At 49.6% G+C, this 15,975-nt stretch overlaps 6 protein-coding genes across 6 annotated transcripts; 2 read left to right on the top strand and 4 right to left on the bottom strand.

The window, feature by feature from the left end:
- Positions 1–441: 441 nt before the first annotated feature.
- On the top strand, positions 442–4,756 carry bud4 (uncharacterized protein; the record flags this gene model as incomplete). The annotated part of the gene is made up of 5 exons (XM_057174258.1): positions 442–522; positions 583–3,316; positions 3,370–3,596; positions 3,644–4,066; positions 4,121–4,756. The coding sequence occupies 5 exons, from the start codon at positions 442–444 to the stop codon at positions 4,754–4,756; spliced, it is 4,101 nt and encodes a 1,366-aa protein (XP_057034409.1).
- A 520-nt stretch (positions 4,757–5,276) lies between these two features.
- Positions 5,277–6,361, bottom strand: N7457_003212 (Kelch repeat protein; the record flags this gene model as incomplete). The annotated part of the gene is made up of 2 exons (XM_057174257.1): positions 5,277–6,106; positions 6,196–6,361. The coding sequence occupies 2 exons, from the start codon at positions 6,359–6,361 to the stop codon at positions 5,277–5,279; spliced, it is 996 nt and encodes a 331-aa protein (XP_057034408.1).
- An 891-nt stretch (positions 6,362–7,252) lies between these two features.
- Positions 7,253–8,194, top strand: N7457_003211 (uncharacterized protein; the record flags this gene model as incomplete). The annotated part of the gene is made up of 2 exons (XM_057174256.1): positions 7,253–7,608; positions 7,660–8,194. 2 exons carry the CDS (start codon positions 7,253–7,255, stop codon positions 8,192–8,194), a joined length of 891 nt encoding a protein of 296 aa, XP_057034407.1.
- A 228-nt stretch (positions 8,195–8,422) lies between these two features.
- On the bottom strand, positions 8,423–9,292 carry N7457_003210 (TMEM53 family protein; the record flags this gene model as incomplete). The annotated part of the gene is made up of 1 exon (XM_057174255.1): positions 8,423–9,292. The coding sequence occupies one exon, from the start codon at positions 9,290–9,292 to the stop codon at positions 8,423–8,425; it is 870 nt and encodes a 289-aa protein (XP_057034406.1).
- Positions 9,293–10,458: 1,166 nt separating this feature from the next.
- On the bottom strand, positions 10,459–12,184 carry N7457_003209 (uncharacterized protein; the record flags this gene model as incomplete). The annotated part of the gene is made up of 3 exons (XM_057174254.1): positions 10,459–11,461; positions 11,521–12,046; positions 12,100–12,184. 3 exons carry the CDS (start codon positions 12,182–12,184, stop codon positions 10,459–10,461), a joined length of 1,614 nt encoding a protein of 537 aa, XP_057034405.1.
- Positions 12,185–13,344: 1,160 nt separating this feature from the next.
- Positions 13,345–15,432, bottom strand: N7457_003208 (fungal specific transcription factor domain-containing protein; the record flags this gene model as incomplete). The annotated part of the gene is made up of 5 exons (XM_057174253.1): positions 13,345–13,990; positions 14,051–14,386; positions 14,450–14,626; positions 14,688–14,851; positions 14,908–15,432. 5 exons carry the CDS (start codon positions 15,430–15,432, stop codon positions 13,345–13,347), a joined length of 1,848 nt encoding a protein of 615 aa, XP_057034404.1.
- Between the last annotated feature and the right edge of the window lie 543 nt (positions 15,433–15,975).

The following is a 15,975-nucleotide window of genomic DNA, read 5'->3' as shown; positions in this document are numbered from 1 at the left end:
TGTCCCCAACATCTTTCTTTGGTTTTGGTGGTGTTCCCTGCTCGCTTTCTTTGAGAGTTGGCATCTGTATCTCTTCCTTATCCCTCCGTTTTTTTTTTCCGTCTTGGGTTGACACAAACACCCGTCGGGGTTTGTTTTGTTGTTTTCGCCCTGTGACGCAGCATTCCTACCACGATCGACACGATTTTGCGCATTTCCAGTCAATAAATCAGGTCTGTTGGAAAACACATCCCACGCGATTCCACATTAAGAAAGGTATGATACCCGATCTCGGCGCCCTTGGACTTGTCCATTTTATCATCGGTCGCGAATCCACCCGCCAATCAGGGCGGAATGACCATGACCGTAAACTGACACATTACAGATACCCTTCTGTTGCATTGGGGATCTATCACAATTTCATACTCAGAATCCTGAGTTAACAGGAAACCCACTAGCAATATGGGTAACGGATCCGGCCAGCGGCCGCTTTCCGAAGTGAGCCCTGTGGCCCAGAGGCGCAACTCGCCAAGCTGGAACCAAGTTAGCAAAGTACTGTGAACAACATATGTCACGCATGATAAAATTGGCTAACAAGAGCAGCAGACGCCGCATGGAGACGCCCCCACATACGATGTTTCGTCCTTGAATAACAATGCCTCCCCCCGCCTATTTTGGAAGGGTCGCGACTCGCCATCTCCTTTCCCCAAGGGGATGGAGAATAAAGCACCATATGACCCGGAAGGGTGCTTTTTCCCCAAGAAGCGCCCGTCGCTTGAAAATCTGAAACGCGTGTCGAAGGTGAAGAATCATAGCATGTTCCTTGAAAGTGGCCATGACTACGATCCGGCGTCGGTGGTGTTCCCCCAGAGACCTTTGGTACCAGAGAGGTCCTCACAGCGAGATAGCCAAGTCAATATTCCGAAGTCCCAGTTGGATGATGATACGACCCAGACTTCTCGGCCACCATCCCCGAGCAAAGATCAAGCGTCACCCAGCAAATCCTCGTTATCCAAGGGTAGTCGATACGGCAAGGGCTTCGATCCTCAGAAAGATATTTGGTCTGAGCACGGTAGTGCTGGGCATCGACATGCCAAGAGCGTCACATTTGACCACGCTCCTCCTCAGATCAATGAATATGAAATGACAACACCGGATTTATCCTCACTCGCCTCTGAATCCCGAGAGAACAGTTATGACTCTGAGGAAGAAGCGGATATTAGCTTCGAGGCCGAGTCGTCTATCGAGCGTGATGACAGCTTTGATGCCTCGTTGGAAGATATCGAGAAGACACCCGTTGTGCTGCCAGAGGACTGGCGCTTCATGGGCTCAAACACAAATAGCGACGAGGATCCCTTTATCGAGGATGTTGAAGACGACAGTGCTGATGAACGTCCCATCTCCCGGGAAGGCGGATCATCTCAGCACACACGAGTCGAATCCCTGGATTCAAATGGCGAGCGACGCCCTCTTCCGCCTTTGCCATCAGTGAATCGCATGTCTGGTACGCGGCCCTCATCTGCTGGTCAGCTCGCTGCTACCTTTGACCTCGGTAGTGCAGCCCATCGTGTCCTTCCATCTCCTCCGCCTCCTGCTTCTTATACGAAGTCTGATATCACTGCGGGTCTCTCGTTGGAGGATAGACTTCGTTCGATGATGCTTCAGGAGAATGAAAAGGATGAGAGCCATGATGGCGCACAAAGCGTTGAAGAACCATTGGAGCTTCCCAGGGCTGATGAAAACATTGGATCGAAAGATGATGCCCGCAGAGATGACGAGGGCAAAGAGTACTTCTTCACTCCACCCCGAATTTCTCGCGATTCGATTTTGCGAGGCATTCGAAAGGGTGACAGTTACGAGGATGACAGCTCTGATGAATCATCTGAAATTGATTCCAGCCCCAAACATTATAACCATTACGATCCGGATGTTCCAATTCCATCTCTGGAAACCGACGATGATGACTGCTCTAGCGTTATTATCAAGCAAGAAGAGCACGATGAGGACCTTTATTCCATCACAGATTACTACCAGAACAAGTCAGACAACAGCTTGTCCTCCCATGACCAGCGCGCCAAGTATGATGATGAGAGTAGTTATTCGCTACGCTCCGCTGCTGCAGCGGCCGATCGCGAACATGCCGATAATCATTATCACAATGCGGGATCCGAGCAAACTACCCCTATCGCTGAGGCTAAGGTCAATCCCGAACACCTTGTACAACCAAAGGAGGAATCTCGTGAACTGAAACAGCAGAACGATGCTCAAGGTCAGCCTTTGGATATGACATCGATTCGACAGTCTCTCGCACGCCCTGCCACTCCTGAGATGAAGCAAGAGGAGCTTTCTGAGCCATCCACTCCAGACTCCGTTATTCGTCATCCCATCGAGGATGATGAAGACGAGGAATATCCGGAAGAAGAGGAGCCTGAGCATTATGAGAGTTCGTCGGACGAGTCTGTCCCAGACCCGGTTGCGACGATTCGAGCTCCTGGTGCTGGTCTCAAGACTAGACCGTCACTAACCCCCGCCGATATACAGTCCATGGCTGCTACCCGCCGCCAGATTAGTGGCCAGCACGTGCCACCAGTTCCTTCATTGACCAAGCAGATCTCTAATGACTCGAATCCTTCCGATCGCGAGGATGAGAAAAGTGACCTGCCCCCGCAGCTGGGACTGCCTACGGATCTCTCTCAGCGGAAAAGCAGTTGCTTGAAGCTCGACATTCCTTTCAGTATCCAAGAAGAAAGCCTCGGATTTGGATTGAATAAGGAATTCGATCGTGTCATTGAATCCCAAAAGGTTGCGTTTCATCTCGCTCTTTCCCAAAGCCCTGGTTTTGCGCCATCGTCCCCGAAAAAAATACCCAAGGATCCCGTGAACCCAGGAAATAATGTACATCCCGCTGACTTCCCTACTCCTAAACAGAGAGGATACCTCATGAGACAGAACACCAAAGTCATCATTGCCAGCAGCCGTAACGAAGAAGAACCGACGCCCTCCGCCGAGCAAACACCTCAAGATCCGCGTGGTACACGTTCTGCGGGTTCATCTCCACGGAAAGCTAGCCAACAGACTTGGACCACGGTTCCTTGGAATGGTTCTGCACGTCGATCAAGTATCAAGACTGCCACTGGTATTCCGAAGAAAAAGCCCGTACCTGGCGTTGGTGGAGTCCCACCTCTCCCTGGACAACCCAGCATTGTCCAGGAGGCCCCCGCAACTATCGAAGAGAATGAGCCAACCATCCCCGAATCATTCGAAGATGGCGAAGAGCGAGGCCGTTTGTTTGTGAAGGTCGTCGGCCTCAAATATTGTGACCTTCCTCTCCCACGTGGTAAGCACACACTAGGATACCTGATATATGTACCCTTACTAATATATTTTTAGGCGAGCGGTCCTACTTCGCATTGACTTTGGATAATGGACTGCATTGTGTCACGACCTCATGGTTGGAGATGGGCAAGTCTGCTCCAATTGGACAGGAGTTTGAGCTCATTGTCCAGAATGACCTCGAGTTCCAGTTGACACTGCAAATGAAGATTGATGAGACCAAATTCCAAACCCAGGAACCCGCAGCATCACCATCACGCCAAAAGGCATCGGCCCTCAGCCGTGTATTTGCTTCCCCCGTCGACGCAAGGAGCTTGACATAAAGCAACAGATGCAATCACAGCAGCAGAAGGCAAAGGACGTCAATGCCCCTGTGTATGAGCGCCTTCGGAATCTGGTTGCTCGTGATGGTAGCTTTGGCCGCGCATATGTGGCTTTGAGCGACCACGAGCAGCAGGCCTTTGGCCGTCCACACATTGTCGACGTTGCTTGCTTCAACGAATGGGCGGTTGAGGAACAAATGAATAGCGTGAAGAGCAAAAAGAGCGCGACTAGCGTCAACACGCAGCGTCGCCCCCCTTACAAGATTGGAAAGCTGGAAGTCCAACTGCTCTTTGTGCCTAAGCCCAAGGGTAGCAAAGATGAGGATATGCCGAAGAGCATGAATGCCTGCATTCGCGAAATGCGTGACGCAGAGAGTGTTTCAGCTCGCTCCTGGGAAGGTTTCCTTTCTCAGCAGGGTGGAGATTGTCCAGTAAGTGCCCATGAAATCCGCTTGTGCCAATTCAACACTAACCAGCCACAACAGTACTGGCGCCGTCGTTTCTTCAAGCTGCAAGGATCCAAGTTAACAGCCTTCCACGAAACGACCCGCCAACCTCGTGCGACAATCAACCTTGCCAAGGCTTCCAAGCTCATTGACGATCGATCCTCCCTCCTTCAAAAAGAGACCAGCACAAAGAGTGGTTCTCGCCGCAGGTCTGCCTTCGCTGAAGAAGAAGATGGCTACATGTTTGTTGAGGAAGGATTCCGAATTCGTTTTGGAAACGGCGAAGTCATTGACTTTTATGCGGATAGCCCCGCAGATAAAGAAGGATGGCTTCGGGTCATGTCTGAAGCTGTCGGCAAGGGCTCCACGTCAGGCAATGGTGCAATCAAGCCCTGGGCTGATCTTGTGCTCAAGCGTGAGCGCAGCATGAAGACAAGCAACGGCGCCGCTGCTCGTCGTCCGCCCAGTGGGATCCCTGTGGCCCCTGCCGCCCCTGCCGCCCAACCATCGCCTACTCGGCACCGAAATAGTGCCATGATGGCACCTCCATCATCAGCAGGATCTGTGGCGTCGGCACCTCAGCCATCACGTCCTCGACACAAGCACACCCAATCTCAGCCTGAGATCGGAAGTGTTGACGCGCGTCGACAGAAAACCCGCTCTCTCATGTTTTAGGTAGCCCCTTGAATATGAGTTGCGGTCCAACAACATATCAGTCTTCAATTCTCCTGTCTATGATGTCAAGTTGTCACAATAACTACCTTTTTATTTGTCCTTCGGAGGTGCTTGGCTGTATCTCCTCTTTGGTTTTCCTTTCTGCGATGTCTATCCCTTGGTTTTTTTTTCGTTCCCTTCCCACATGACTGTCCTTCACGGTGTTGGTGTATGATGCGACTCGTTTCTTTTTTTTTTCTCTGTCAAATTATTTTATGGATTGGTACAAGCGGGATGGGGGAAGCAAATATGGCAATTGTATGATTCAAGACTTCATAGCACGCACAAATGATTTCCTTTTGATGTTTTTTTTGTGTTTTGCTTTTTCTCCAGCTGTGTCTCAGTGATTAACTAGTTCTCGTTACTTAATTCCGTTGCATCAAGGACTTGCCGAAAACATAACTCTCACTCCGATGCCAAAAGTTCCGCATTTTCGCGAAGACTGACCTAGGGACATCCAGGGCTGGAAGTAATCCAATGGCTAGGAAAGGTCGAGAGTCCAAACGTCACCCAGCCGCTGATTCGCTTCTCCCAGCCCGCCATGAACCACAATACTGCTAGCATCAAGCACATCTGCATCAAACCAACCTCGTGGCTCAGGGCGCTTGTCCCCCTGTGTTTCAACCTTGGTCCATACCTTGCTCTCGACATCAAACACCCACACATCACCTAACATCTTGCCCGCACCCTGATGCCCCAAGGAACTAGGATCCCGTTCGCCGAACAGGGTAACCAAACAAACCCGACCTAAAACAACAACAGGAAGCAGCGCTGCCACACTACGCGGCGATGGCCCAGTCTCACCATCCGGACCAAACGAGTGCGAGCTCCATAAGTTGGCACCAGGGTCATAAATATCAACCCTACCGCCCTGCTCATGCTGCCCATCAAATCCATTCATCCGATATAGCCTGTCCCCCGTATACGCAATAGACGCCCCACCGCGCGGCGGCTCAGGTGCTGCAGCGAGTTCAGTCCACTGTTTCCGGGATACACTGAACGCCCACAGGTCCGATAGGCGGCCCTTCTCGGGACATCCTGCGTGGATGAACACAGTGTCGTTACCGTCGCTGGCTGTGCAGTGGTAGCTGCGTGCCGCTGGGACAGATGTGTTTGACTCGGGTGCTAGAAGAGACCATCTCTCTGTGCTGGGATCGAATTCCCACATTGCGCCGCTTTCTTCTATCGGGGCCATTGCAGTGCCTCCTCTTCCTGAGAAGATGTAGATTTTGCCATTGACGGTGGCTGATGTGGTTCCTACTCGGGGTGAGGGGGACTGGTCGGTTGGTGGGTTGGAGGATAGAGTTGTAGCTGTGAGGTGGTTAGTTTATGTGCCGCTATGGGTTGGTTTCTTTTTTTCTATGTATTGTGGTGTGAGTAAATAATTGGGAGAAACTCACGATCATCAAGGGCAACAATATGGACGTTGTTATCGCGGGGTTCACGCGGCCGCAACTCCCCGCCAAAGATGTGAACCTGTCTATTAACGACAGAGACAACTTGGGAGGACCGTTGCAGAATCTCCGCATCGATGATCTTGGTCCATTTTGCTTGGATGACAGCCATGGGGGAAATGGGGATTCGGTCCTTGGACGTTTGGTTATATGGATTGCGCACAGGAAAGTCTTCAGATTCAGATTCACACGACGTTGCTATTTAACACGATTTCATTGGCCCCACTCTTGTTGAATGCCAACTGAGGCGATGCCAGTGGTCTGACACAACCGAGAGAGAAATACGAGGGCATTTGTTGAGATCGGAGGACCTTGGTGGTTGTTCACATGGCTTGATTGGGAGACTGCTCAGTCGAGACGGGTTTATACCACCGATCTCCCTCTTGCTTCGGGGTCATTCTGGTCTATATGTTCGTCGAAATAGTGCACTCATATCTTCCAAGGTTGAGGCGCATGGAACTGTAAGATAACACACAAATGCCCTGCAATGTCAGTCACGGACACTGGCACAGCCCTGAAGGATTATATACTTGTTCTACATCTATATATAACCCTTTCCACCTTAAGAGCTATATCCTTCAGTGCGAGGATCCAGTGTACAGTATATATCGATGTTCTCATAAGAGTCGTTGCAAGAACAAATAGCATATAAATTATCATAAAGTCGGTCGGAATCCCACATCAGCACAGTCAGGTTGCATCTACGCATATTCCAGCATACATATATCATCCCGTCAAATGATATTGCGGGGAAATCGTAGATTATAAATGATACGACTATTAATAATGTAGCCTTGCACCATAGTCTTGGTGAATGAGCAGGGCATTTATCAGCATTCTCCATGTCACACCTATATTGCGTGCTGTGTTCTGACAAATGGACGTCACCCACTGTGAAGCGGTGGTATATAACCATAAGAGCATTCTCTCTAAATGATTCCACCCAATATCCAAGGCTACACTCTTCTGAGGCTTGTCCGACCAAAATCGCAAAAATCCTAGCATGGCTGCTGCCGCTGTTCAACTCCCTGCCTCTCATGGCTCTCTGCTCGCAGAAAAGCCCCAAATTCCAGTCCCCGAGAATCCTCACCATGTCCAGACTACCCTCAACTTCCTCAAGGAAAACGAGGATGGCTCGCCCCCAGCGCCTTCCTACGTAGGAAGACCAGAGACTTTCGATAAACCTATCACTACCCTTCCAGCGACCATCCACGACATCAGCGGCCATGAGCTCGAATACAAGCTAGATAGCCATGGCTTCCAGATTTACTACCACGAAAGCCAAGAAAAGGACTTCCTGGACGAGGAGAAGATCAAGAGGGAGTACTATCCGGAGACAGAGCAACTGCTGAAAGACGCGTATGCAATCCAAACCGTAATACATTATAACCAAGCTAACTATATGAACAGCACAGGCGCCTCCCGCATCTTCATCTTCGACCACACCATCCGCCGCGAATCAGCCGATAGATCCTTCGGCACCCAGCTCCGCGGACCTGTACAACGCGTGCACATTGACCAGACCTACGAAGCATCTAAGAACAGAGTCACCTTCCATCTCCCCGAAGACGCCCCCGAACTCCTCCAGGGCCGATACCAGATCATCAACGTCTGGCGTCCGATCAAGACTATATTGAAAAGTCCCTTGGCGGTGGCAGATGCCCACTCAGTGCCTGACAGTGATCTTGTCCCTACCGGGCTCATCTACCCGGACCGCGAGGGCGCGACATACTCCGTCAAGCCGAATCCGAATATCAAGTGGTACTATCGCTATGGCCAGACTCCGGATTTGGTGACGCTGATCAAATGTTTCGATTCTAAGGTTGATGGAAGGGCTCGTCGTGTGCCTCATACTGCTTTTGTGAATCCCGAGACAGAGCACGAGGCTGGGAGGGAGAGTATTGAGGTGCGGGCGTTGGTCTTCCATCCTGATGATCGTGAGTAGAGTGTATATTGTGAGAGAAAGCTGGACTGCTGTTTTGTTGTTTTTGTTTATCGATTTCGCCTTTTGAAAGCACCAGATTGACTCAGCCGAGCTATTGAGCTATGAATTTAATGAACTATTGCATATTGATCTGCTGTATCTTGAATTCAATGCTTCTCTATAAGTATTATAATCATGGTCTAAGCTAAAAAAAGACAAATGCACCCAATGTAAGATATCTAATCCACCTTATTTCCCCTCAATAGCCAGCTTCCAAGCACTGGACACCTTGTTCCAGTACTGCTCAGGATGAACTCGCATATGTCCCACATGCGGGGTGCCCTCAAACATCTCCAAATCAGCCTTATACCCCAAAGTCTTCGCACGAGCAACATTCTCCTCCAAATCCTGCCATCCAATAATCTCATCTTCCTTGGAATACAGATACAATCTGCTCGATTCCGTCGTGACACAGGCCTTGTCATTAATGATCAGATCCGCCCACACACCCGATGGCACTATGCGACACATTGCCCCCCACAAATAGCTCACCCAGAGGAAAGCATACCACAGGCCGTGCGTGATGATGAACGGCCACGGGAAGAACTTCGCCGTGCCGACCGCCATAGCGCGCGACCACCGGCTCACCTGGGACGGGAAGTTCAGACTGCCCGGCGTGGAATCCAGGACCATGAGGTGGTGCGGGAAGGGCTTGTCTTTGCCGTGACGACGCTGGTATGCCATGACCGTTGCGGCGGCGAAGATGGCGCCGGTGTTCGACATAGCGTGCACCAGCAAACGCTCCTTTTCGCCGCTGCCGGTGGGCGTGGGGAAGATGGTGTCGACGACGGGGAGCATGGCTTGGATTCTGGCTTCTTCGAGCTGATTGGAGGCTTGGAAGGTTGTTGATAGGATCACGATGATGCGGGCGGATGGGTATAGCTCGTGGAAGCCGTCGGCATACTTGGTGACATGTTTGGGTTGGCCGTCGCCCCAGCCGGAGATGAGGATTGTGGTTGGTTCGTCGGCTGGGGAGGGTTTGGCGTTCTCGTGGCCATTGCGAAGGTATACTCGATCGGATATCGGGGTGAAGCCCGGGAATGGTTTTGGTGGAGCCATGATGCAAGTGTGGGCTGTGGAGAGGTGCAAGGGGGGATATGTATAGGCCTTGATCTAGCCTTTTCAAAGTGGTAAGTTGTTTAAGCAACTTTTGGCGACTTTTTATTTGTTATATGCTAGTGATCTAAAAAAAAAAATTCTCTATCCGTGGCGAGCGACCTAATGTGGAAATTGTTCCGGAGCAGATATACCGTTGGGACGGTGTTCGATCTCTCGAACCAATCTCTTCTTCCATATTGTGGGTCGTTGGGGAACGATTGGAAGGAACTTGGCGAATGGGAGGCTCGGGTTGTTGATTAGGCTGTTCTTACGGACCTCGGCATCTCCTATTCGATTGTTTCATATGAAACTGCTGGCCTCAGGCACGCGGCTTCGATGGAAATGATAGGCAGATCTACATTCTCATCACTGGTGAGGACTGCTATCTAGTTATACCGAGTCATGCTATTCGAACAGCAAGAACAAGCAAGCTTTTGCCGTCTTGAATAGGCTGGGGAGATCTAGATCTATGCATAACTCTTGTCTCCACCGACGAGAAAACGCCGAGTTAAATCCCCGAATCCCGAAGCCCTACGGCATCGAATTTCTTTGATCGTCCTAACTTGGGCAGCATAAGTGACTCTTGTGGTATCATTTATGCACGATATACTCCGTACCTAGACTGCATTCTGTATAGAGACCCACGAGCCATGCGATGGGGAAGAACGAGGCTTATGCATTAATGGAGACAGCCGTGCACAACTACCAGATGCGGTAGTATTGGTGCCTTAGTATTTAGGCTCCGTCTCCCTGTCAGCGCCGTATATAAGCCCCCTAGGCTATAAAAAGGAACCTTGGTTTTTGTTGTGGCCTAGTGGTAATTTGCTGTGTTTTTCACACTGATAACACTGATACTCCCTGGTCACCAGCGAGAGTGAGATTTCAAATTTTATACCAGCGGTGTTGCTACAGACTGAGCTGAATTCCTGCCGAGTTTACTCAAATATCCAATAAAGAGACTTGCCGCGAATAATCTTTTTTTTTTCGAGGTGTTTGCCTCTCACTTGGATATCTTGATTCTTGTGTTTTCTTTGATTTCTTATTTCTGCAGTATGGTATGACGACGTAGTCCCCATCAACGCAAGTGACACACGGCATTGGCGATTGAATTAGAGTCCACAAAATGCCTATTCCCGGTGAACAGCAGCCGACTTCTCCTTGTCACTCTCATCGTAGTAGTTCATTCCCTCAGGAGCAAGCTCCTTACCATGACGACCGATCTGGTGCCAAGGCAACTCAAACAATGCCTCCATCGACTCGAGACTTCTTCCTGCAGTCTCAGGGACAAAGAACCACACCCACACAAGACCGGCAACACAAACCGCACTGCAGAAGAAGAAGAAGCCATAGTTATTCATGGCGAGAATCATACTGGGCACGGCCTTGGTGTTACCAAACTGATTGGCAAAGTGGGTGCACATCACAATAGACGAGCCGAGAGCGCGCAATCGACTGGGATACACCTCTGCATTGACCAGATATTGGAACGAGTTCCAGCCGATACACCAGCCAAAGCCGGAAAGATAGATTGCTGCGACTGCGGCGACACCTGCTTGTTTAGCAGAGCCTGTGATTGCAGCTGCGCCGTCCTCGCCAACATGGGCTGAGGCTGGGACTTTGGCCAGGTAGATGGCGATGTAGCAGATGGTGGCGGCTTGGATGATAATTCCCGTGTACAGCGAGCGACGCCGGCCGAAGAAATCGATCAGGAAGAAGGCAGAGAGATATGATGATATGAGCTTAACGACACCGAGGATACATGTGGCAAAAAGCTTCTCACTTTGTCCGGTTTTTCCAAGAGCGGCGAAGAAGCTGGTGGCGTAGATTGTGATGGCTGATGCGCCAGACCATTGTCCGAGAAGTTGCGACATAACGCCCAACATCAAACGGTAGCGGTTTGACGGGAGCATGAAAAGCTCCTTCATCTTGCCCAAGAAGGAAGATCCGTGGGTGCTTTCTTGTTCGGTCTCAATGTTATCGCGAATCTCGGCCATCTCCGACATGATACTCGGGTGATCAGCTGGCAATTTGCGTAGTGCGCAAAGATTCGTAAGAGCCTCCTCATGTTTGCCCTTCATGACAAGGAAACGAGGAGTCTCCGGTACGGTCCAAGACAAAAGGAAGATGACTCTAAGATCAGGGAATGTGTCAGTTTATACGGCGACGTGATGAATCTCGAGGCCACTTACCCTGAAAACATAATATGGACAGACTGCGGAACCACCCATTGGGATCGAGAGGAGTCTGGGATATTCTCAGAGCAACCCCAGTTCGCGAAATAGGCAATTGTGACACCAAAATACACGGCACCGGCAAAGATGTTCGTCAACATACCACGAATCTCCTTGGGAGCGACCTCGGCTAGGTAAGTAGGACCAACGACAGTGGTCATACCGACTCCAATACCAGCAATCAAGCGGCCAGCGAGAATCTGTCCGATGTTGCCAAAGCTGGTAATAACGATCACGAAACCGAGGGCCCAGATGATCGTGAGGAATTGGAGTGTTCGGACACGGCCGATGCGATCACACAGCAGGAATGCTAGCAAAGCACCGCCTATGGATCCAAGTTGCACCATACTTGTGATATTCGATTCGCGGTCGGCGATCTCTGACGCAGAGCCCACTTCTAATGGAAACTCGTCCTTGAAACTTTTGAGGGTGATCATGCCTCCGACGAGACCCTCATCGATACCTCTGCCTGCTCCGAGAATACCTATTATCTTTCATTAGAGCAAGGTCAAGACAGAGAGTCAGGGCAATACGTACCGAAGATTCCCACAGCCCAAAAAAGACGAAGGTTGAATACCTCCCTCGGGGTGTCTGTCATCCGCAGACGACTGAAGAAACCCATTGTGGATTAGGCGATCTGTAGAAGATCTCTATGCAAGCATAAAAAAGAAAAAGCAAAGTATGGGGATTATGTCGAAGTAAAGAGGCGTAAGATTGAATTGATTGACATCGCACCCAAGGCCTTTTATATCCGACGCGGGCAGTTTCGAGCAACAAAATAACCTATGCGGGGAGAGGACAGGGGCCATCCATGGATTTCTGCACCTACATCCTTCCCCCACAAAGTCCAGAGCTCTAAAACGAGGCAAAAGCAGGGACAATCTCGTTTAGATTGCGATGTTCAGCCTATCACGATCATCTGACAGGAAAATATTGTCTGAAAACGACGAAACCGCGACAACTCAGACTCACAAAGGACCTGGTGCCTTGAAAAGCTAGCCACCAGCCACGAGGGCTATCCCCCTCATAACCTCCCGGAATTGGCTTGAAATGGCGTGTTAGAGTATGCCAAGGCCCGTCGAGTTATGGGTGACAGTCCAATCGCGTGAAGTCGGCCGAGGCTAGGATCCACGACGATATCGTGGCGGAAATGGGTTGCGGTCGTTGGTTCGTTGACGACTTAGCGAGGGAGACTTCAACGCCTAGCGCGCAGTTCTCCGCACAAATACCGAGTTTGCGGGGAGGACGGGGGTTCTTGGGCCGGGGTACGGGGCTTGGAGGTCCGGGGATTGCGGGGGATGTTGATCCGAGGTGTCGGGGTTGGGCTGCTTGCTCTTGTGATGGAAATAGAGAATTTCGTGGACTCTATTAGTCTTGGCCTTTTATATGTACTTGGTACATTCTAGTCACTCTCGTGAGTGGCATGATTGAGGAAAACGTACAATCGTAAGAGATAGTAATGAAGATGTCGGAGTTAGTGAGTCATATACGGAGTACTGGGTCATCCATTGTCTAATAGTCCTTTCCTATAATACCTTATACATTCAGTAGAGAGATATATTCTTTCCTTGCCTACATGTAGTTTGGGATTTAGATTAGTCTTCATACTTGTTTTGAAATTTCCATTCATTCAGGGTTAGCGCATGCGTATATTGCTATATGCCAGTGCTAATACTGCCCAATAATATACATAATCGTTGTCCTTGTATGATCACGTTGAGTCGCTCTTCGCCCTTCGTTCTACTATAAAAGGATAGGCAGACTGGAATGTCAACAGACGCGCTAGAAATCATCGCCCTTGAGATGACCAAGCACTCGTTCTTCCTTCCCCATGCTGAGCTTCTCGTATTCTCCAATCATTTCCTTCAAGCCAGGTGCCGGGGTTGCTTGCGATGTATCTTCAATCTTCTCCATATAGCGTGTGTCCTCCGCCGAGCTTGTTACCTCATGGTGCTCTTTATCCCGGGATTGTGATATGAGGTCTTGTCTGAAAATTCCCTTGATCTCTGGTGGAATTTCATCAGAATTTTGTAGCTTTTTTCCCTGACTTCGTGACCGTATGGAGAGCTTGAAGAAATGATATAAATTTCTTCCCACCGGGGAACGATTTGCAATAACGGAAAATGCACTTGCCAGACATAAAAAGTCTGGATCGAGGATATCAACGCTTGGTTGCTCGAGTAGGGTATATAGAGCAACATTGATCGCATACATGGCAAACTGGTGCATGTAGTGAATTCCATATTCCGTTCGTAGCGATTGAGTGATGGCGGATATTTCACGCGCGGATAGAATGGCTGCTTCAATAGCAGTATGCCCACTCTCTGCACTTAAATTCATGGGTGATCTCTTGTCAAACATAGAGAATGAGGAGTAGTAGCCGAAGTTGTCGCAGCACAGATTGATGACGAGCGCGTGGTACCGCATCCTGTTGGGAAAGTTCTCCGAGTAAGCTATGATCTAGACAGTAAACTGAGAAATCACAAACCCGAGCAATAGAACATGCGGTGCCGGCCGTTCTGTAAGTTTGAAAGTATCAGGGAGGTCCGCCTCCCATTGGCAGAGTCGATCGTACATATCTTGCTTCACTTTGTTCAGGTCGACTCCATCTTTTTCTGCTATTGCCACACTCTTTGAAATATCACGGGCAATGTAAGACAGATTGCAAGCTTCATCAAAATAGAGAGCCATGTGAGAGGGCCGGGTGTAACTTGGTATTGGATATGGTGTCCACGCTTCCCCAGTGCTTCGTTCACCTCGCTTGATCCGGTCTACACACACTTCATGCACACGACTCGGTTTGAGGAAGTTTGTATGCACGATACTGCGGCGTTTTGATGTTAAATTGGGCTTCTGTGTGAAAAGAGGGGTGCCATGTTAAACATACGTATCAATCTGGAAAAGACCCCAAGCAGTGCGTTTGACTGACACCAGCATTTCTTCGGACATTTGCGAGCTATTCAGGCTTAGTTTGTTGTTATTGACGATTTTAAGCTCTTCTGCCATCTCTATCGCTCGATGAAGCATCGTATAGCCAAAATTATCATGTCCCAACACTGAGTATCTGATTCATAGAGGGGAGGCATCAGTTGTTGGGCTCAATTATCGGGCAAAAAAATCCATACCTCTCATATAATAGTAAGATTGCCTGCAAGGTAGCGAGACGAATATCACTTCCTCTTTCAAAAGAGTGCGAACTCATGTATTTCTCCGCTTCGGCGAGGAAAGCAGCGCCTTTCGTTTTGACATCTCCCGGAACGGTGTATGCCTCGGAGTATTGCGAATAATCCTGATTGGAACTATTGAGCATATTGTCCACACAATCACTGGATGCTCAGCACTCACGCATGCATTGGCAAGGAGGGCATTAACTAAAAACGGACTACAGAAATCCGAATTCAACTTCCCTTTCGCCATGTGGTCAAGAAAGGTATCGCGGTCAAAGAAAGCGAAGAATGGATAGTCCCAAGTCATGTACAAGGAAACCAAGTGTGAGACCAGATCATCATCATGGGTGACATTAGTCCATGGTCTTGCAGGGACCTTGTATGGCGCACTGCCACACAGATAGCGAATATCCATGGACCGGGGGCGGAATTTGGGTGCATCATGCTCGATCTTAATGTCGTATTTAATCTTCTTATTCTTGCTGGGTCCTTCATTTTTCTGGGCATCTGGCAGGATTTTATTTAGGTAGATGCGAATCTCCTCCAGTGGAATATGGGATCGGATCATTCGGAGTAGTTCTTTTTGCTCCTCCTCGCTTGTCGATCGTATTGCCTCAAAGCAATCAAATAAGAAGTCCCGGTAGTAGTCTGGTTCGCCGGTGGGATCGTCCCTGGCCGGTCGAGTTGAAGGTATCTGAGCCATGCCAGCTTCCGATCACCCTATCTTTGGTCCGGGAATTTTGATCTGGCCAAGTTCCAACTGAACCAATGCCGTATTCATAGATTTGCATTCCTTGGAGATCTATATTAGAGCATTAGCCAGACGTGATGTTCATATGAGTGCACCCCATACTCGCCATATTGGTATGGGTCAGGAAACGTGACAAATAATGACATCAAGCAGTTCACCAAACCACCCGGCCCTGAAACCTGCCTCAGATCTCTCTTTTACTTGAAATTCTGGGCTCTTCACACTCAAATCCGGTCATAGGCTTGCATGCACCCTCCTTGATGACCATCTGGGCCAGTGATGTCATCGTAGAATGGGCCAGGCAACGTGACATCATTTCTTCTTGGTTAGGTACCAAGCTCAATGAGAGACCTGGTAGCCTCATGTTCTGACTTACGGCAAATCCTCTGCCATGAAAGTTGCAATCCCCCGACAAAGGTCTACCGTCGTACCACCATCTAATAGGCGAGTCCCACGCGCATGCGAATCTTGCCATCAGCGAAAAATAAAGTGCAA

The sequence above is a fragment of the Penicillium paradoxum genome, assembly GCF_028828445.1.
Source record: "Penicillium paradoxum strain IBT 22861 chromosome Unknown utg000003l_segment0_segment0, whole genome shotgun sequence".
Taxonomy (NCBI): Eukaryota; Fungi; Ascomycota; class Eurotiomycetes; order Eurotiales; family Aspergillaceae; genus Penicillium; species Penicillium paradoxum.
This window is presented reverse-complemented; position numbering and strand designations above follow the sequence as displayed.